The 21,333-nt window shown below is 35.9% G+C and overlaps 2 protein-coding genes across 2 annotated transcripts; both read left to right on the forward strand.

Annotated features, from left to right (window-relative positions):
• Positions 1–442: 442 nt before the first annotated feature.
• On the forward strand, positions 443–5,150 carry LOC104216019 (ras-related protein RABH1e). The gene is made up of 6 exons (XM_009765979.2): positions 443–725; positions 2,543–2,613; positions 3,290–3,378; positions 3,604–3,715; positions 4,431–4,521; positions 4,723–5,150. Exons 1-6 carry the CDS (start codon positions 609–611, stop codon positions 4,864–4,866), a joined length of 624 nt encoding a protein of 207 aa, XP_009764281.1. The 5' UTR covers positions 443–608; the 3' UTR covers positions 4,867–5,150.
• A 6,401-nt stretch (positions 5,151–11,551) lies between these two features.
• On the forward strand, positions 11,552–12,972 carry LOC104216017 (tubulin-folding cofactor C). Its single transcript, XM_009765978.2, has one exon. It carries the CDS (start codon positions 11,648–11,650, stop codon positions 12,728–12,730), a length of 1,083 nt encoding a protein of 360 aa, XP_009764280.1. The 5' UTR covers positions 11,552–11,647; the 3' UTR covers positions 12,731–12,972.
• The last annotated feature ends 8,361 nt before the right edge of the window (positions 12,973–21,333 follow it).

Below are 21,333 nucleotides of genomic sequence, written 5' to 3' on the forward strand. Positions count from 1 at the left end.
TTCCGAACTCGACCCCTAAACGTTGACTGAGTCGGTTGAGCGAGTGGTTTCTCATGTAGGAGGTCTAATATTGATTCCCTTCACCAACAACCTTCTCAGACAGAGCTCGTCGTCGGGCTTGCCCAGTGCGATTTATATTTTTTGTGTGATTTGCAAACTATTATACAGTAAGCAGGTATGCGCCCGAAGAATAACGACTACGAGTTTTCCTGAATTTTTTTTAAAAAAAAATAAAAATAAAAAAATAAATTCCGAACTCGAACCAGAATATTCAAATTTTGGATACTCTAGACTCGTACTTTCTCTTAGCCATTCTTGTGACAAGAACGTCATTAAAAGAAATGTTAGGGGCATAGAAGTCCTTTTGAACTTTTTCCAAGAAAGGAAAGATTTGACTAGTTGGTGCTGAAGCATTTAGTTGGCGGTTTCTTCTCGGAGTCGTATGTATGTAATACAAATTGACAATTCAAAAACATTGTTGCCTTCTTTCCTTTTGTTGCTTCTCTTTTATCTCTTCCTCAATTTTCTCTCTTCTCTCTCTCTTTTCGCCGATTCAGATCTCATCTTGAGAGAGTGAAGAAGAAGAAGAAGAGAAAGAGAATTCAATAATGGCGGCAGTTTCGCCATTAGCAAAATACAAGCTGGTTTTCTTGGGAGATCAATCTGTTGGAAAAACCAGCATCATTACTCGCTTCATGTACGATAAATTCGACACCACCTACCAGGTTAATCTCCCATTTCCAATATTTCAATTTTATTAAATCAAAATTTTCCTTTTCGTTTTTTTTTTTTGTCATCCTATTGTCTTGACATTGGATCATACAGTCAATGAATTTAGTCTCAATCACAAATTAGTTGGAGTTGGTTATATAAATCTTTCTGTTCTGCTATATTGAGTTTCAATCACGAAAATTTTTGTGTTATACTGTATCAATTTTCTCCGAGATCATCGTCAAAATTGTATATTTTCGTTGGATTTTTTGTATAATTTTGGTATTCTATCAATTTACTAGAAAACAACAACAACCTAGTGGAATCCCACAAGTGGGGTCTGGGTAGGGTAATGTGTACGTAAACATTTTACCCCTTATCTAGGGAGGTAGAGGGGCAATTTCCGAGAGACCCTCGGCTTTAGAGGAAGAATAAAAACAAGTAAATATCAACAACAAGCCAGGAAAATAAAACCAACAATGTATGAACCGGAAAAAACAGATGGAAGAAAGCAAAGCAATAGCAATAGCAATAGCCAAGCAGTAACAATGATAGGGTACTAGAAAACCGAAGCAGAAGATAGTACTAAAAATAACCCTAAAACTAGCACTCTAAGAATCAACGACAAGGTACTAGCAGGCTAGCCCTAATAAACCCGAAACGGGTCAGAAAAATACACTATGACCTATTACCCTTCTACCCTAATCTTCGATATCCATACTCTCCTATCAAGGGCCATGTCATCGGTAAGCTGAAGTCGCGACATGTCCTGCCTGATCATCTCTCCCCAATACTTCTTAGGCCGCCCTCAGATAAGGATTTTATCAAACATCTTTCCTATTTCCGGGTGTCGGCTCTACGTTACAAAAAGCTCACATAAATGGAAATGATATTGAAATTCTATGAGTTCCAAGATGAAATCTTTTGTGATAATTATGTGGATCCATGGTGCCTTTTGGTCGCGACGTGATTGTGCTTTGTCTATTTCTCATTTTCATCAGAAACTTTGGGCAATTTCTACTGCTCTTTTAGGATATAATTCATGTATCTTAATTCCTGCTACTGGCGATTTCAAGTTCTCATGCCATTCATCCTTTTCACTTAAATGAAAATCTTGCACTGCAATTAGTAGTGTGGGAAAGTTAAAATTATGATTTTCAAGTCATATGGTTCCTAAATCTTAACTGGTCACTCTTTCTAAGACCGATATGTTGAATTGAAAACGCCTTCATAACGAACCTCTACCAAACTAATTGTTGAACTGGATCGCCATCTCATCTAAAAGATTAAGCCTTTAGAGAGAGCTCACTTTTATTTTCTTAATTATGTCACGTGCGGCCTTGATTATTTTTCACTAACAGACTCATTTGCAGAAATATAATAAACATGCTTGTGGTGTTAACGAATTCTGAGGCTCATTGATAGACAAACACTTTGTTAGTAACGACTACAGGTTTTTTGTTTTGCATTGAGATTAATTTTTATTTCTTGGTTACTGACTTCGAGTGAAGTATCTAACCCAATGGACAAAGATGTGAGAACAACTTGATGGGAATCAATTAATTGACTTTGAAATTTTAATCTTCCTTTACAATTTCTGCTCCATCTTTGGGTGCTACTTAGACCTTCAGTTGTGTCATTAATCTCTCCACAAGTTTAGGCATACAAAATGCGATCCATTATTCAAGCAGATTTATTTTTGGATCTGCTCCTCCGTCTCCAACTTCCCACCCTTCTTTGTGACAGTTCGGAATAGAGAGTTGGCCATTTTCTCAAGCTGATCAATTGAATTAGTATCAACCTCTCGATTACCATGTTTCTAAATGTGCAGGCTACAATTGGTATTGATTTTTTGTCGAAGACAATGTACCTTGAAGATCGAACAGTTCGCTTGCAGCTCTGGTATGCCCTCTCTTTATTTCTAGGTTAGAAACGCTGGATATCATTTTCTGCTATTATCTTATTCTAAAGTTGCAGTTTTATTGATTTTAGAGTTATTGTCTAAGAATATACCTGAAAATGTGAAAGGAAACGTAGAATTGTTTAGTTAGCTAGATGAACCTTAATTACCACACTTGAACAGTAAACACGCCCACAAATACTTATTTGTGACCCTTAACCCTTGGTTACTTTTTGTTGGGGTTTAGGAAGACCAGATATTAAGAAATGTATATGCATGATTTCTTTAACGTACAAGATGACTTTTCAGATGTTCATACATGTCAAAATAAGAAGCTGGATTAAGAGACTATATCCTTCCAATTAGAACATTGTGCCTAGACATACTAATGCACCTAAGTTGGAAGGTCAGTTGACCCTAGTTCTTGCAAAACCTTACATGCTTTGAAGAACAGAGGTCAGTTTTCCCTATAACTAGCAAAACCTTATACAGATAAGTATAGAAAGTAATCTGTTCCTCAAATAGCATTGGAGTCCGCTAGTAATTGTTAACATTCTTCTACGACTAAGTCAGATGCTGTTGCACTTTGGATTATAATCATCTTACTGACCGATATAATAATTTGTTTATTAGCCATTCATTTTATTCTTTTCCTAATGTAATACCTTACATATACAGGGATACTGCTGGTCAGGAGAGATTTAGGAGTCTTATTCCGAGCTACATCAGAGATTCTTCTGTCGCTGTAATTGTGTATGATGTTGCCAGTGAGTAATTGATTGAAAATGTCTTTATAGAATGTTTCTACATATATCTGTGCTCTTTGTGGTCTACTCAACAATTTTAGGATTAGTGAGCATACTGAGTAGAGAAGTTTCTAAGGAAGTCAGTCTATTGGTTATCCGATGCACTATGATTTTTTTTCTTTGATTATTCTCTATTTTCTTATGTGCCATGGCATATTTTTTTCTGATAAAGCATCGCATTTGCAGACCGCCAATCATTTCTAAACACTTCAAAGTGGATTGAGGAAGTACGTACTGAACGGGGCAGTGATGTCATAATCGTTCTTGTTGGGAACAAAACTGATCTTGTTGATAAAAGGTGGGTTTGCAGATGACTGCTTCTTTCGTTGATTCATTTTCTTTGGCAGTTGCTCTGCCCACTTAACTGGAGCTGTACCTGTTGCTTTATTGTCTTATTTATTATTTGGTGGCTGTCATAATTTTTGGTATAGTAGTTGTGACTTATTCACACTATATACATTTGGCAAATTTGGCAAATTTTTGTCCCACATCGGTGGGCTCTTAAGTTTTGGGGGGATTTTCCCCCTAAAACTTAAGAGCCCACCGATGTGGGACAAAAATTTGCCAAATTCAACAGTACCTTTTTCGTGGTTTACCTTTTCCTATTTTGTTTAACGTTGTCATGATTCCTTTTAGGCCTAGTTAACCTTGTAGCCTCTAGTTTTTTTAGGATTCATGGTCATGCCTAGAATTCTGCTCTCAGCATCCATATTGGTATGCGATTCTGTAATACATGCTCCGGCTCTTGAATATTATTTTCGAAGAGTCGAGGACTTCTAATTTGTTTCATTCTATAGAGCTTATAGCCGGAAGGACTTTGAGCCTAGATTTTTTTTTTTTTTTTTTTTCGGCATGGTCTCTTGCCAATTTGCTTCTTTCTTCCTATATTCCTTCAGAAAATAAAACCTGCTTTTTAAAGATTATTGATAAGGGGAAATTGGATTTAACTCTACTATAATATGATGTCAATCTATTCTACTATTTCTCTGATTTGGACGTTGATGTTTAAACAGGCAAGTATCCATTGAAGAAGGTGAAACCAAGGCTCGGGAATTTAATGTAATGTTCATAGAAACCAGTGCTAAAGCTGGATTCAATATCAAGGTACAGTAATCTCAACCCCCTAGATACAATTGCTGTTCTATTTCTTTTGCCCCTTGGTCAAACTGTTATGGAGCTGCAATCTCCTCTTCATCACTTAATTTTTGTTTGCACATAATGGAGTCTACTTCATTTCATTTTCATAGTTGTGTAGCCGATTAATAGTCAAATAGGATGACCCTAAAATGTGATTGAACATTACAGCCTCTGTTCCGAAAGATTGCTGCTGCTTTACCAGGAATGGAAGCCCTTTCGTCCACAAAGCAAGAAGACATGGTTGATGTGAATTTGAAGCCTACCTCAAGTTCATCTCACACAGAGCAGCAAGGAGGAGGTTGCGCTTGCTAGATTTTGTACGTAACAAGAGAGAGATAAGAAGTTGAACATACACAAAGATGCAGTTGCATTCAATTATATATTATAGATGTTCAATTAGCTCATTTATTAGATCTTGATGCGGTTTGGAACAATTTTGGGTTTTTATTCACGTCGTACCACAAGTTCTTTCAATTCTGATGGTGAGGTAGCTGATTACTTTTTTCTCTAGAAAACCATTAAAGATCCAGTTGTTACTATTAAAACTTGTGATTATATATCTCGTGATTCCTAGTTCAGGAATCCTTTCTTTTTAACCATTTCTTAGCAGAATATACTATGAAATGGTATTTGTTTGTAGTTGTCTTCATTTCAGTTTTTGTGCTGCCACCTTATGTTGGTTTTCTGCAGTTGCTACTAAAAATATTCAAGGGTTCCCTGTTATTTGTGTGGTGTTTTTGGAACCCTTTTACTAGAAAGCTTGAACATTAAATTACTCTATAATAACTCAAGACACACACACACACACACAAAAAAAAAAAAAATCAACACTTTGGAAAATTAAAAAACTTAAGGGGTCATTTGGTATGAGGTATAAGAAGGTATAAGGGTGGTATAAAAATTTAATACCACCTTAATACTCTGTTTGGTTAGCAAACCAGGTATAAGTTATCCCGGTGTTATTTTTAACACCGGAATAATTTATGCCTTATAGAAGGTGGAGTAATTAGCACCGGTATAACTTATACCTTCTTTTTAGATACTAGTAATAGGATACGCGCATTGCGCGTGTAGTCATGTCAATGAATATAAAATTCTTAAAAATTACATAAATATTATATTAATGTGCCCTGAATTATAAAATTAAATTAAATGAAAGCCTTTAATATAGATAGATAGATAAATATTACAAACATAAGCAAAATCTTATTCAATTTTAAATTTCTAATATTAGGAGTCCTACATAATTCAAATATAAAAATTTAATAAAAAATTTAGCTACTTGAAGTCTTAAATGTTAAAAAATAAATAATATTTTAATTTACGGTACATTATTAGATCTTTTTGGAATAAAACTTGGTCAATAAACAGCTTTGTGGAATTACATAATTATAATCTTTATAATTTGTTTGTTTTATCTGTCATTCACCTAATTATACATTCTGCTTCTAGAAAATAATATAGAATATCAAATACATTATTTATATATTCTATACATATTTATTAATACATTATTACTATTATTACTTTTAGTAAAAGAAAACATAACATTTACTCTTGTATCATATATACAAATACTATTTTAGGAGCTATTTCAATCCTAGTTTTATTATTATTAATATTTATGATTTTGAAATCAATAAATTTCAAATTATTTAAATTCTTAATTAGATGTTTTTAATGCTATACGAACTATACAAACACTAAAATAAATAAGTGAATGAAATATAAAAGTCGAAAATAAGAACAAAATCCCGTCGTTGACATACATGGGATCTTTCACCCGTTTCCTTCAATCCTTTTTTCTTTATTATGTTTTTTCTCTTTAATATAATATACTCCTAAATTTGAATGGAGTTGAAAGTGTAAAACTTTATTAACAAAACAAACTCTTACAAAGCGGACAAAACTTTCCTAGTTTGGATTGAAATGTGTAGAAATTCTAGAATTAAAAAATTAAAATTCTAAATATTAGGAAAATAAATAAATAAATAAATACTCTTACATATTAGGAAAATAATTAAATGACTATTCCTAAATATTAGGAAAATCTAATGACTATTTTGTCCAATATGAACTGTAAGCACGTGATTTTTGCCCTATAAGAGAATTACTCCCAAAAATTCAAAATAAAACAATTTTCCTTTGTATGCAATTTTGAGAATTTTTCGTGGCATTTTCAATAATTATGTGTATTTGTCCATGCATGTTTATTTGTTAAATTAATAAAAAAAATACAAAAATACATCACATTTGCATTTAGGATTTAAGTTTACAATTAGAAGTAATTTAGTTTGTTTTACAAGAAATGAAAATTGCAAAAAATATGCATCGTTTACATTTTTAGCATTCAATGTCAAATTGTGCAATTTTGTTTTAATTGGTGTTTAATTATGTATGATAATTGTTGCTAGGAATTAATTAGTATTTTTTATAAGATTTAGTTTATAACTTAATTTAGAATTTTAGTTTTATTAATTAGAAAGTAAAAGAAAATAGAGCAAAAAATATAAAGAAAATCGGAATTGGGTCTCTTCTCCAATTTTGAACCTAGGCCCAAAACACCTCTACCCAACCCAAAACCCTTGACCCAAGCCCAATGTTGTACCCATACCCACTCCACGACCCGACCCGCTCCAATTATAACACAAATATACACAACCCTAAAGCCTAAGTTTGGTTTCTTTCAGCTGCTACAGTGCAAAAGACCCTCTTTCTCTTCACATCTTCATCTTCCTCATCTCACACCCCTTCCAACGCCAACGAACCTCCCCGTCCGCCATTGACGAGCTTGTCGAGCTCCCATGGCTGCCCCGTCTTCAGCTTCTTCGTCCCAAGCTTCATCTTCATCGACGAACAACATCCGCCATTGACAAGCTCGTCAAGCTCCCACGGCTGCGCGTCTTCTTCTTCTTCGACCAGCTGCTGCCCAAGCTTCGTCTTCATTGACGAACAACATCCGCCATTGACGAGCTCGTCAAGCTCCCATGGCTGTTGCGTCTGCTGCTCCCCGTCGCTCGTCGACCAACCACAGCAGCCATCGACGACCTCACGTCCAAAACAACCAACGTCCATGGCTGCTTCACCACTGTCACGTCCAGCAACTCGACCAGATCCACATCGAACGACCATGGCTGCCTCTCTATCGTCTTCAACCACTGTCACGTCCAGCACTGTTGCTCCTGCTACGTCCGTCGAACGACCATGGCTGCGTGTGGTTGCTCTTGCTACGTCCGTCGACCTCCCATGTCTGTCGCTATTGCTGCCTTCTGCTACATCCAGCCATGGACGACTACCAAAGCTGCCCTCCGTCGAGCATGCTCAGCAGTAGCAGCTGCTACTGCTTCACCGCCTCTTCGCCACCACTGCTTCGTCTTCAAACGACCATCTTCTTCGATCGTCCATTCGTGGTCGTCTTCGGCGTCAAGATTTTTTGGTGCGATAATTGTTTCCGGGCAGATTTGTTTTCATTCGAGTTCATCGTCGTTCCGATCCGGTTAGTTGGTTTAACCAATTCGTGTTTATTGTTTTTTTTATTTTTCTTCAGTTTGTTTCATTTTTTTCTTGTTTATTTTTATGTAGAAATTGTTAGTTTAATTATAATGTTGTTAGATTTAAGTTGAAGTTCAATTAATTATTTTTTCAGTTTGTTTTATTAATTTAAAAGGATTTAGTTTTAATATAGAAGAGTGTTAGTTTAAATCGTTTGAATCCGTCATGTTTGTTGTTTAATATAGATTTAATTCGTGTTCATTTTTTGTTTGAAGTTCGTTTTAATCCAGTGATTCAATGTGAGTTTATGTTTTGGTTTTTAATTTTTTGATTTATTTTGAATCATGCATCTTTGTTGTAATGTTGTTGGATTTAATTTGAAGATCAATTGATTATTGAGTTTAGTGATTTGAATCCGTTTATTTGTTCTGTTTAAGTTTAATTTGAATTTGAGCTCAATGATTTGAATATACTTGTTTGTTATTGTTGTTGAATCTGAAAGTAGATTTGTTGTTTAAAGATTGTTCAGTCAAAATAATTCCAGTTGTTTCTTTGTTGTTCATCATTTAGTTTGAGTTTGTTCATAAAATTTGATTAGGAATTGGTTATAACTGCTATATTTTGGTTGGAATTGATTAGGTGAATTGGTTATAGTTGACGGGGTAGATTGGTAAATTGTAGTATTTTCAGGGGTAAAATGGTAATTTCAGTAAGGTCGGAGGGGTATTTTTGGAATTGAAAATCTGAACAATTATTTATTTTGAGTGCTATGTCCATTAAGATTAAATAATATTAAAATAGTACATAATGGGGGATAAAACATTAGGTAGTGGGATTAAAAGGGGGATGGGTGGAAGATAGTGGGATTTAATTTTAAAATGCTGAAAGTTGGTAATAAATAGAGGGGACTTGGACAGAATTTGAAAAAAAAAAGGGAGCTGGATATTAAAGAGAGAGAAAAATTCCGAAAAATATTAAGACTTCAAAAAATAAAAATAAAAATATTCTGGAAATTTAAAGAGAGAGTAGTATACACCTGATATACAATCTAAATATTCTGATGTACGGATTCAGAAATTAAGGGTTAAACATTAACTAGTCTTTCAATCTGAAAAGATTCCCTTTACTTCTGCCTGTTAATTGTTGTTGGTGTCTCTGAATTTTTGTTTGATTTGTTCCTGGAGTTTGGTTGGTTGTTTGCCACTACTTCACTGGTTTGCTGGATTTTTATCTTGATTTTAAAATCTGTTACTGGTTTCTCGTTGCTGGTTGTTACTGGTTGCTGGGTGTTGCTGTTGTTATATGCTACTGCATTTCTGCTGATCTTACTTTTCTTCTGCTTCCAATATCAGGTACACAACTGACACGCTGGTTAATGTAAACTGAAACGTGAAGCATGAATATGAAATGAAGAGTTGATGTTCTGAATTTATCTTAATTATATTCTGAATTTTATTTGTATATATACATTATTTAGCTTACTCTAATTAGAATCATGTAGCTGTTTAATATATATAATGGAACATCTGACGGTAGCTTAGCGGACGACTGTCTATGTATTGCCCTAAAATAAATAAATGGTGTAGTAACTCTGTCTAGTTAATTCGTTATTGTTGGATGATTATCATGTCTCAAAAGCGTGTTAGCTGATTTAGACTATTCTTAAACATTCAACAGTTAGTTCATTAAACGAATAGATCATTTCGGAACTTATAAGAATATTGTTTAGCTAAATACTATTGGTTAATTTTAGCATGTAAGTGGTTTAGGATTAAAATTAGATTGCCAAGTTTTTTTTTTTTTTTTTTAATTTGACAAACTGTGAGCACACCTAGTATAATGTAACCAGGTAGTAACATGTGAATGAGATGGCCCGGGCCCAGTTTGTACCATACACATTGGGTCTGGGCCCGCATTGGCAACGGACTGCCCTGCTTGCATCATTTTCAGATTTTATGAATCATATTCGAAACCCAACTATAACAACTCAAGCATGTAAATAAATTAAGACCTTTTCTCTTTCATTTGTAGAGACAAATTTAATAGAAAAAATGTAGGCACTTTAGGATTGTCCTTTTAAAATAAATGAGATGAGTCTCGCCCAATAAAACGCATAAATTGCGGGGCCCTCGATAAATGTTTAATTGAATACTTAGACTTCGGGATGAGCCGTTTAGCAAATTTCACGGCCTTCTCCAAAGTAATAAAACGTTAGATTCTTTAGGCATGATTTTAATAATATTACATCCCTAAACTCGGGTGCGCATTTATGCGACCCAAATCCAAATCTCAACAGAGTCGAAATATGTCGATAACCACGGGTGCATTGATGTGACGTGGTTCGAGATATATTTTCACGATGTTGCAATTCTCGATAAAAATAATAATAATAATAAAAGCGGTTAAAAGTTAAAATTTGCACATAAGTTCATAATCGAATAAAATCAGATATTTAGCCATTACAACAGTTTAAGCGACCGTGCTAGAACCACGAGATTCGGGGGTGCTTAACACCTTCCCTCGGGTCAACAAAATTCCTTACTTAGAATTTCCGGTTCGCAGACTTCATTTGGAAAGTCGAATATTTTCCTCGAATTGGGATTCAAGATATACCGGTGACTTGGGACACCACAAGCCAAACCTTTCCCAAGTGGCGACTCTGAATTAAAAAATAATCCCATTTTCGAATATTATCACTTAAATTGAAAAAAACCCCTCGCGCATTTATCCTTCGGGGTAGGCGCGCAAAAAGGAGGTGTGACATGAACTATATTTTAAAAGGGTAAAAAAGGCGAACGATATTTCGCTAAGGGCCTTCGTGCTTTTAATATAGTATAGATTATGCAATTGTCATTCTTAATACAACATACCAAACAATAAATAAACAACCCCAGTATAACTAATCCCAGCATAACTTATCTCAATATAACTTATATCGGTATAAATCATATTCCAATCAAACGACCCCTAAGTGGTGTTTGGTTGCAAAGTAAAGCTTTATGACGTGTTGCATAGACCTCTAGTTCGATGACCATTCTCTAAGGAGTTGTTTGGTATATGGGATAAGAATAATAATTACGGGATAAAGTTTGTGATTAACTTTATTCCATATTTGGTTTGGGGTATTAGCTAATTCCGAAATAGCTTTTACACTGAAATGATGGGATTAGGTATCCCATATAGAAGGTAGGATATATCCCATCATTGTTGGTAACATGAGATAGAATAATAGTTTCGGGACAAAATTTGGTATTAACTTTATCTCATGTTTGATTTGGTATATTAATTAATTTCGGGATAACTTTTACACTAGGATTAAGTATTTCATATAGAAGATGAGATAATTAATCCCGTGGGATATAATACCACATGGGATATTCCACCACTGTAACCCACTTATCACCTGTTGTGATTTGCGAAGCAAAAGAAAAAAAAGACTTATTATATGATGAATCAAGCTTGATTATTGTGGAAATCCGAGTATCAATTTACCAAAATTAGAGGGACCAAAGTGCAACGGTCTAAACAAAAGTAGTCCATTATTTTTATTCCATAATATTTTCCTTCACGTTCAGTAAAGTTGAGCTCTGAATCTTCATCAATGGAAGAAGACGATCTCCTCTCAAACCCCACCACCACCACCACCACCGATTCTTCAGATTCCGCTCTCCAACGGAAGCATGCAGCAATGATCGAACGCCTTTCAAACCTACACCAATCCCGTTCGACCCGCAAACCCGAATCCGAATCAAACTCCACAAGCTCCTTCCTTTCTCGTTTCTTCGAATCCAAAAACTCCATTGAATCCACACTATCCCGCATCCGTCAAACAACCGACCCGCATTCCAACCCGACCTTAAAACCCGAACTCGACAACGTCTCACTCTCCATTTCTAATCTCGAAAAGCTCGTCGCTGAAAACTCATTTTCCCTTCCTTCTTACGAAGTCCGCACGTGCCTTAAAACCGTAGCAGATCTGAAACAAATAGTCGAACAGGTCACGTGCGATGTAATTCCGAAGAAGAAATTCTCATTCAAGAACAAATCAACAAAGAAAACCACAACCCAAAATGATGATTTAGGAATTAGGGTTTTGGATAACAACAGCCAAAATGTGGAATCGAAGGATTTAGGGTTTAAAGTTTTGGATTCTCCGGGATTTAGGGGAAATGAAAATGAGGTGTTAGTGAAGGAATTTAATAATAGGGGCAGTGATGAGGAGATTAGGGAATTTGTGCTATCAGATTTGAGAGGTTGTGAGGTGCGATTAATGGGAAATATAAGGGCATTGTTTGTAAATAAGCTGATTGATTGTAAGGTTTATGTTGGACCTGTTTTCGGGTCAGTTTTGATTGATGAAGCGAAAGATTGTGTTTTTATGATGGCGTCGCATCAGATTCGGATTCATCAAGTAAAAAGGTGTGATTTTTATCTTCGTGTGAGGAGCAGGCCGATAATTGAGGATTGTAATGGCGTAAGGTTTGCGCCGTATTGTTTGAAGTATGATGGGATTGAGAAGGATCTTGAAGAAGCTAATCTTGGTGAAGAAACAGGGAATTGGTCCAATGTGGATGATTTTAAGTGGTTGAGGGCAGTGCAGTCACCAAATTGGTCAATTTTGCCTGAAAATGAACGACTTGGTGCGGTGGATATTTCAAGTCGAGACTCAAAGATTAGTTGCTGAAAAGTTTTCGTCTTGATGAGTGATTAGTATGTTAAATCTTGAATCCTCAGTATGCAAAGGAGGTAACTTTTTTGTTATCTTCTTAATTTTACTTGAATCTGTTGAGGAATAAGGATGCATCAGCTTTTGTTGTTTAGTTGCATTACTTACTAGTTACTCTACTAGTTATTCTTCTGTTTTAAGAAATGATCTAAATTTATAGAATAGAAAGATTATGCTAAAGCTGTTGCCTTCCAGTATAAGTTGTGACCTATTGCAAGTTCGCTTTTTACTTTTGGATAGATAGATTTTGTTATGTGTTCTGTTACCTATTTCGTATCAACTTCTACTTGCTATTAGCAGTTGTTGGTGTATACCTTTGCTTTTTGACTTTCTGTGGTTTTGTGATTAATACCACATACTTTGGTTGGAATACATACTGTATTGTCTCAAGACAGGGTGGTTTGGGACGACGTTATATATGCTTACTGCTGATCTGCTTAAAAGGAAAAGGAAAAGGAGATTGTATTTTGCTTTACTAGTTATCTTATACTTAAAGCAATTTATCAATAGAATCAATGCTTTGGAGTAAGTCATCTTTGAACAAGTATAGAGACTAATAACCTCTTTGGTCAAAGCTTATTTTTGGCCAAAAGTGTTTTTTTTTTGCCAAAAGCACTTTTGTTTGGCCAAGCTTCCGGAAGGAAAAAAAGTTCTTTTGAGGAGAAGCACAAGCAGTTTTGGAGAAGCAGAAAAAAATAGCTTCTCTCCAAAAACACTTTTTTGAGAAGCATTTTTGAGAATAATACACTTAGAAGCAGTTTTTTAAAGCTTGGCCAAACACTAATTGCTGCTCAGAAGTGCTTTTCAAACTAATTAGTCAAACACAAACTGCTTCTCACCAAAAGTACTTTTGAAAAAAAACATTTATCAAAATAAGCTGATTTTTGCAGCTTGGCCAAACGGGCTATAAAGGAGGATAAAAAAAGTTTAAAATTACAGACTATAGAATTATCTTCAGGGTAGAAATGAGGAGGTTTTAGGGCCCAGGTTTTGCTTCTTTTTTTTTTTTTGGGGGGGGGGGGGGTGTAGCAGGTAAAGGTAAAGAGAGACATATTTGCAACGTCAAAATTGGTGCTGCATTGATCGGTATCTCTGTTGGAGTTTGTCTTCTTGGCATCAAGTTTGATGACGTCAAAATTATTCTTGTTCTTTAATGTTTCCAAAGGGATTAACTAACCTAGGACTCGCCTATTAACTTCGAATTAATTTTGGAAAAGATAATTTGGGGTTGGGAAAGATTAATTAACAAGAACTTGAGGCGTTAACCCTCACATTATAGATTCTCCCTTGAGATAGGATTGAACTACTTGTAGCCATATTCGGGTATGCTTAATCTCTTAATTGTTTTAAGGATAATTCAATTAAGAAGTCTTGTTAGTTTTCGAAAGAAGCTAATAAAGAATTATTAACTGATGCTAATTAACATAAACTCGCTCATATTGTAAAATCGTGAAATACTTTGGATCGTATCCATGCTTGGAGCCATTGATCATTTTATTTGCTTTCTAGGGTAGTTTACGTTTCCGCATTTAGACATAAATATTTTCTCAAAACCCTTTTAAGTGTTTGACTTAGCATAATAAGTGATGATTCTCTGACACGCCTAATCGCTTACATATTGTTCTCTGTAGAATTCGACCCCGACTCATAGTTGAGTAAATTATATTGCATGCGACCGTGATCATTTACTTTATAGTAGTAGATTTGGACGTCATCAAAATAATATTTTTTTTTAAAATCGAGGAAGGTTCCACTATTTTTTTTATATTACCTTTACCTTTTAAGCAACTTTAACATCACAACTTTTTCAAGCTTCACCCCCAAACTTAGGCTTTTAGCCTATGTTTACATTTTCAAAGTACTTAGGGAGGTAAGATGCCAGAAAATAGATCAATAAAGAAGGAATGGTTAAAGATTGTAACATGGTTGCCAAAAAAAAAAAAGTTTAAAAGCTCAAAAGGGTTGACTAGGGAAAATATGCATGAGTAGGAAATTTAAAGCTCAAAAGGGTTGACTAGGGAAAATATGCATGAGTAGGAAATTTAAAGCACAATAACGGTCCAAAGAAGGCCTAACATCATTTTTCAAACCAAGTTAGCCTAGGATTTCGCTTTGAATCACACTCCGGGCAAGTTATAGACTACAAATAATGCAAAAGAACTTAACAAATCTCACCACACGTGGCACATGCATAACTCGAGTGACATATAAATCCAAAATCTAATTAAAATCAATGAACCCAAATAAAAACACATCTAAAAGACTATTTAATGAATCAAAGAGCCAAAAATAGAGCCTAAAAGTCACAACAAGGATTATCACTTCAATCATTCTTCATTTTAAAGATCAAGACTTCACCCGGTTCGACACAAATTATTTTTTTGGAAAAGAACTGTGGCAAAAAGAAAAATCAAGGAGTTTAATTTATATTACTACAAGTAAATAAAGTAACAAAATAAGAAAATAAAAACTAATACTAACATGCTAGAAATAAATAACAAAATATCACTAATAAACTACAAACGTTAACCAATCTACGCAAGTTTACAAAAAATAGTCACGCTCCACATACATCATCACATATAAATGAGCCACCCCCAACCTAAAGTGTTGCATTATCCTCAATGCAACTAAACAAAACAAGATAAAATGAAAGAGATGCACCCTGAAACTGCATCACTCCGAGATGGAGATACTGGGAACTGTGAGCTCCAAATCATCCTCGTCGTCGTCATCTAATACACAAAATTTCCTCAGTGTACTCATCATCTTTGTCAAGAACTTGCTCTTCCTCTTCTCATGTTCTCTCTGCTTCAACTGCCTCCGCTCAATCTTGCCCAATTTGGCTTTAATGACTTGCTGCTCCCTAGCAAGATCTGTCAAAGATGGAACCTTTCCTTGGCCAGGTGGACCTGCAAATGTGCTTTCTCCAGACGGTCCAGAAGGGAGACCAGCTACAAACTGGCGGACATGTGTCTCCATGCCATAGACATGGCAAGGGCTGTACTTGAGTGTGAGGGTCCCTGATCAAGTGGTACAATAGCAGTACAAGTCCCTATGGCATCTGCGGGAGAATCAAGAATCTCAGTAATGGTGTCAGGAAACTGGCCCAATGAGGGAGATGCGACATCAATCTTTCTTTTCTTTTGTGCATTCCCAACTCCCTTTCTCAGCAATGGATGAATGAGCTTCTTGGGGTTCTTTTCCTTCTCTGTAGGCCTCTTCTCCACCCCGCCTCATAGCATAAACGAGTGATGGAGGAGGGAAAGAATTTACTCTTAGTCCTCTCTGCAACAACCTCTGTTATCTCATCAACAATAAGCTGCCCCACATTCACTGGTGTGCCCTCTATGATCGCGCAAATCACCCTTGCCTTCTCAAGTGTAACCTCTGTTTCATTACATGAAGGCATGAATCGAGCACAGACAATGGAGAGCCAAGTCTTGGCCTCGGCAGTGAACTCAGAAGACTCGATCATTGAGTGATTTCTTATCCAATTCGGCGTCTTTCAGCCGTGCAAATGGTCCACAAACCACTGTGTGCCCAAGCCTTTAACTCTATTCCTATACACCTAGATTGTAGTATGCATTTATCAGTTCTAGATCAAAGCGAACTTGCTTTGCCCCTGACAGTAACAACCAAATCATTCTTGAAGTCAGTCTCCACGACATTTGCATAAAATTTTCTTGTTACTTCATGATTGGCTTTTCTTGGTTCTTTAGCAAAGAAAATCCATCCACTCGATACCAATCTTCCATGGAACTCAGGCCATCATGTTTCAAGGTCGACCAAAAGAATGCCTTTTTCCTTGATCATAATTCTACACAATTGTTTATCATAGCGGTGGCCGGTGGGAACATCTTAGTGATGAGAATATGTCCTGATAAAAGTACTCCTCTTAGGCAACTTGTTCGACATATTCCTGAACATTTTCGTTTGATGCCGAAGCCATTTTCAAGCTCAAAGTACCTACAAAAGGAGTAAACATGTTAAACACCTATATGAGCATTTAAAACATTGTATTAGGAGGTATTTAGGCAAAAGAAAATGACCAAAAAGCCTTGGGATCAGAAATGGGCTTCAGTGATTCGCGATCGCTGAAATTTGCTTACTCACTTGTCATCCTCAAGGTATGTGGATTTCTCCCTTAACTCTCACTTTTTCCAATTCTTGTTGTGCAATAGTTGAAGGGTAGCCATGTTTTCAAGGTTTTAAGGCTTGAGTTAAATTTTTAAAGTAGAAATCTTGTGTGTTTTACATGTTTGCTTGCTGAGTGAGGTTGGTTGAGTGATTGAGCGTTAACTCTTGAAATATTTGGGGCTAGATCTGTGCTTTAATGTTGTGAAATTGCTATAAAAATCTAATGCCCATCATGTGTTTGTTGAAATGCCTGAACAAACTTTTACTGGGCGAGGAAGAAAACCCTCGTGATCGCGATGCCCCATTCCGCGATTGCATAGGTCTAATTATGTTGAGAACCAAGATTATTCATCGCGATCGCAATTATCCTTCTGCGATCGCGTAAGGTTAAGTCTGCTGGAAACAAATTTGTTCTTCACGATCGCATGCCCATTTCTACGATCGCGATTCATTAAAGCCGAGGCAACAAGACAGTAGCTTTGCCAATTCTGATCCCTAAGACTTTTTGGTCACTTTCTTTGGCCTAAGTACCTCCTAATATAATGTTTTAAGTATCCACACAGGTGTTTAACATGTTTACTTCTTTTGTAGGTACTTTGAGCTTGAAAATGGCTTCAGTATCAAATGAAAATGTTCAAGAGTATGTTAAACAAGTTGCCGAAGAGGAGTACTTTGATCAGGACATATTCTCATCACTAAGATGTTCCCATCGTTGTGACAAACAGATGTGTAAAAGCATGATTAAGGAAAAAGACATTATTTTGACCAACCATGAAGGTCGATGGCCCGAGTTCCATGGAAGATTGATATCGAATGGATGGATCCGTTGTGCGGAAAAACCAATCATGAAGTGACAAGGGAATTTTACGCAAATGTCGTGGAGACTGAATTCAAGAATGATTTGGTTGTTTCTGTTATGGACAAGCAAGTCCACTTTGATCCAGAACCGATAAAGACATACTACAATCATCCCAATGTTGACAATCATGTGTACAGGGATAGAGCTAAAGACTTGGGCACACAGTGGCTTGTGGATCATTTGCACAGAGGAAAGATGTCGAATTGTATAAGAAATCACTCAAGGATCGAGTCTTCTGAGTTCACGGCCAAGGCCAAGACTTGGCTTTCCATTGTTTGTGCTCGAGTCATGCCTTCTTGTAATGAGACATAGGCTACACTTGAGAAGGCAAGGGTGATTTGTGCCATTATAGAGGGCACACCAGTGAATGTGGGGCAACTTATTGTTGATGAGATAACAGAGGTTGTTGCGGAGAGGACTAAGAGTTTATTCTTTTCCTCCTTGATCATTCATTTATACTATAAGGCGGGGGTGGAGAAGAGGCCTACAGAGAAGGAAAAGAACCCCGAGAAGTTCATTCATCCATTGTTAAGAAAAGAGAGCTGAGAATGCACAAAAGAAAAGAAAAATTGATGTCGCATCTCCCTTATTTGGCCAGTTTCTAGACACCATTACTGAGATGCTTGATTCTCCCGGAGATGCCACAGGACTTGTACTACTATTGTACCGCTTGAGCAGGGATTTCTCACACTCAGGTACATCTCTCGTCAGGTCTATGGCAAGGAGACACAGGTCCTCCAGCTAGTAGCTGGTCTCCCTTCTGAACCATCTGGAGAGAGCACATCTGCAGGTCCACCTAGCCAAGGAAAGGTTCCATCTTTGACAGATCTTGCTAAGGATCAGCAAGCCATTAAAGTCAAATTGGGCAAGATTGAGCGGAGGCAGCTGAAGCAGAGAGAATATGAAAAGAGGAAGAGCAAGTTATTGACAAAGATGATGTGCACATTGAGGAAATTTTGTGGATCAGATGACGACGACGAGGATGATTTAGAGCTCACAGTTCCCAGTACCTTCAGCTCGGAGTGATGCAGTTTTAGGGTGCACCTTTTTCATTTTATCTTGTTTTGTTTAGTTGCATTGAGGACGATGCAACACTTTAGGTTGGGGGTGACTCATTTATATGTGATGATGTATGTAGAGCATGGCTTTTTTTTATAAACTTGTGTAGATTGGTTAACGTTTGTAGTTTATTAGTGATATTTTGTTGTTTATTTTTAGCATTAGTTTTTATTTTGTTACTTTATTTACTTGTAGTATAAATTAAACTCCTCGGTTTTTCTTTTTTCCGCGGCTCTTTTCCAAGGAAATAATTTGTGTCGAACCGGGTGACTTTTCCCTATGATGGATGTCGTGACAACTTTCTAAGGGATTAGTCTTGTCTAGTTTTTGTCTTTTAGGTAAAAATTTTTTTTAGTTAGTGTAATAGCTAGTAGTGAATAAATTGGTTATTGAGTGATTGTTTTTTGTCTATAACCAACGTGCGGCTTATTTGGTACCAATATGATTTAAACTTTGGTATATGAAGTCTAGATCTTTAAAATAAAAAAATGATTGAAGTGATAATCCTTGTTGTGACTTTTAGGTTCTATTTTTGGTTCTTTAATTCATTAAATACTCTTTTAGGCTATATGTGATTTTCTTTGGGTTCGTTGGTTTTAATTGGAGTTTAGATTTATATGTCACTCGAGTTGGCATGTGCAACGTGTGGTGAAATTTGTTAAGTTCTTTTGCATTATTTGTAGTCTATAACTTGCCCAAAATGTGATTCAAAGCGAAATCTAGACTAACTTGGTTTGAAAAATAATGTTAGGCCTTCCTTGGACCGTTATTGTGCCTTAAATTTTCTACCCTTGCATATTTTCTCTAGTCAACCTCTTTTGAGCTTTTAAACTTTTTCTTTGGCAATCATATTATAAGCTTTAACCATTCGTTATTTATTGATCTATCTTCTGGCATCCTACCTCCCTAAGTACTTTGAAAGTGTAAACATATGCTAAAAGCCTAAGTTTGGGAGTGAACGTTGGAAAAGTTGTGATGTGGAAGTTGCTTAAAAGGTGAAAGGTAATATAAAAAAATAGTAGAACCTTCCTTGATTTTTGAAAAAAAAAATGAGTACCAAAGAAGAAAAAGGAAGGAAAGATAAGGAGTCGTGAATAAAGGGAAGATTGAGTGTGGAATGAAAAGTGAAGAAAGGTTGGAAAATGTTTTTGAAGGAAGTGTGCTTTAATTGTTGCAAATTTTAGTGCTTAGGGAGGTTTTGAGTCACTCTTATCCAAATTGTGCTCTATCTTAACCAAAAACCTACATTACAATCATTTAAGTCCTACTTGATTTTGAACCAAGTGTGTCTATATTTACGGAGAAATATATGAAGGGCAAGCTTATGACACTACTTTTGTGCATTTGAATATCTTTGTGAGAGAGATTTAATTCTTTCCATTTGATATCCCATTTGTGTTTAAATTATAATTTATATGTTGGTATTCTCTCTTAAGTGTGAGGGCACGTGAAATTTTGAGTTGTGAACTTAATCCAATCTCCAATTGGAAGGAATGAACAAAAGAAAATTGTTTGTGATAATGAGGCAAATTTTGAGCTTTAATATCATGACTTGATTGCTACTTTGATTAATGTCGTGTTTGAGCACTTGAATTGAAATGAAATTTGTGAGAAGTTGTTGACTATTCATATGCTTTGGATTAATTGTTCGTACCAACCGAAGTCACTAGATTGTGTTTAATTTGAACATTTTTAACTTGAAATGTTGTTTGGTATGTCATTGAGCTTTAATTGATGATTTTACTGAAGGATGTTCTTAGTTGTTGAATTGCTTGAGGACAAGCAATAGTTTAAGTCTGGGGGTTTATACCAACTTATCTCTTCTTGATACTTAGGTTTTGGTATGATTTTATTGAGAAACTAAGATATTTGTTGAGATTAATTGGCATATTTCAGGTATCAAGTGACTTAGAGAAGATATGGAAAAAAACAAGTCAAAATATGTTAAAATGATAAAAATTGGTTGTTTCCAGATAATGCTCTTCGTGATCGCGAACATTCATATGCAATCACGGAAGCCCAGGAAAACATACATCGCGAACGCGAGGAAAATTCTACGAACGCGATAAAGAAAGCTGACCAGCGGTTGTCAAGTGTCCTATGTGAATGCGGGTTTTAGTTTGCAATCGCGATGCTTTGCAACATTACTCTTCGTGATCGCAGGCATGTTTGCGCGAACGCGATTCACTGAACTTGGCAGAAATCTGGGCAGTTGTGGCATTTCACGTTTTTGACCCCAAAACTATTTAATACACGACTCAGCTCATTTATAAAATATCTTTGGCTGATTTTTGGCATATCTTTGGCTTATTTTTCAGTCTCTTGACTAGAGAACACAAGTTTTGCAGTTGGGATTCTTGTACACACACTGGGGTCTTAAAGATTTGAAGCTTTTGGTTGAGAATTTCTTACTCATTTATGTTCTTTTTTTCATTTTCTTGCTTTGTATTGAATATTTAAGTGTGTAGTATTTTTTCAAACACTTGAATTTCATTTATGAGAA

This window comes from Nicotiana sylvestris, chromosome 5, assembly GCF_000393655.2.
Source record: "Nicotiana sylvestris chromosome 5, ASM39365v2, whole genome shotgun sequence".
NCBI lineage: Eukaryota > Viridiplantae > Streptophyta > Magnoliopsida > Solanales > Solanaceae > Nicotiana > Nicotiana sylvestris.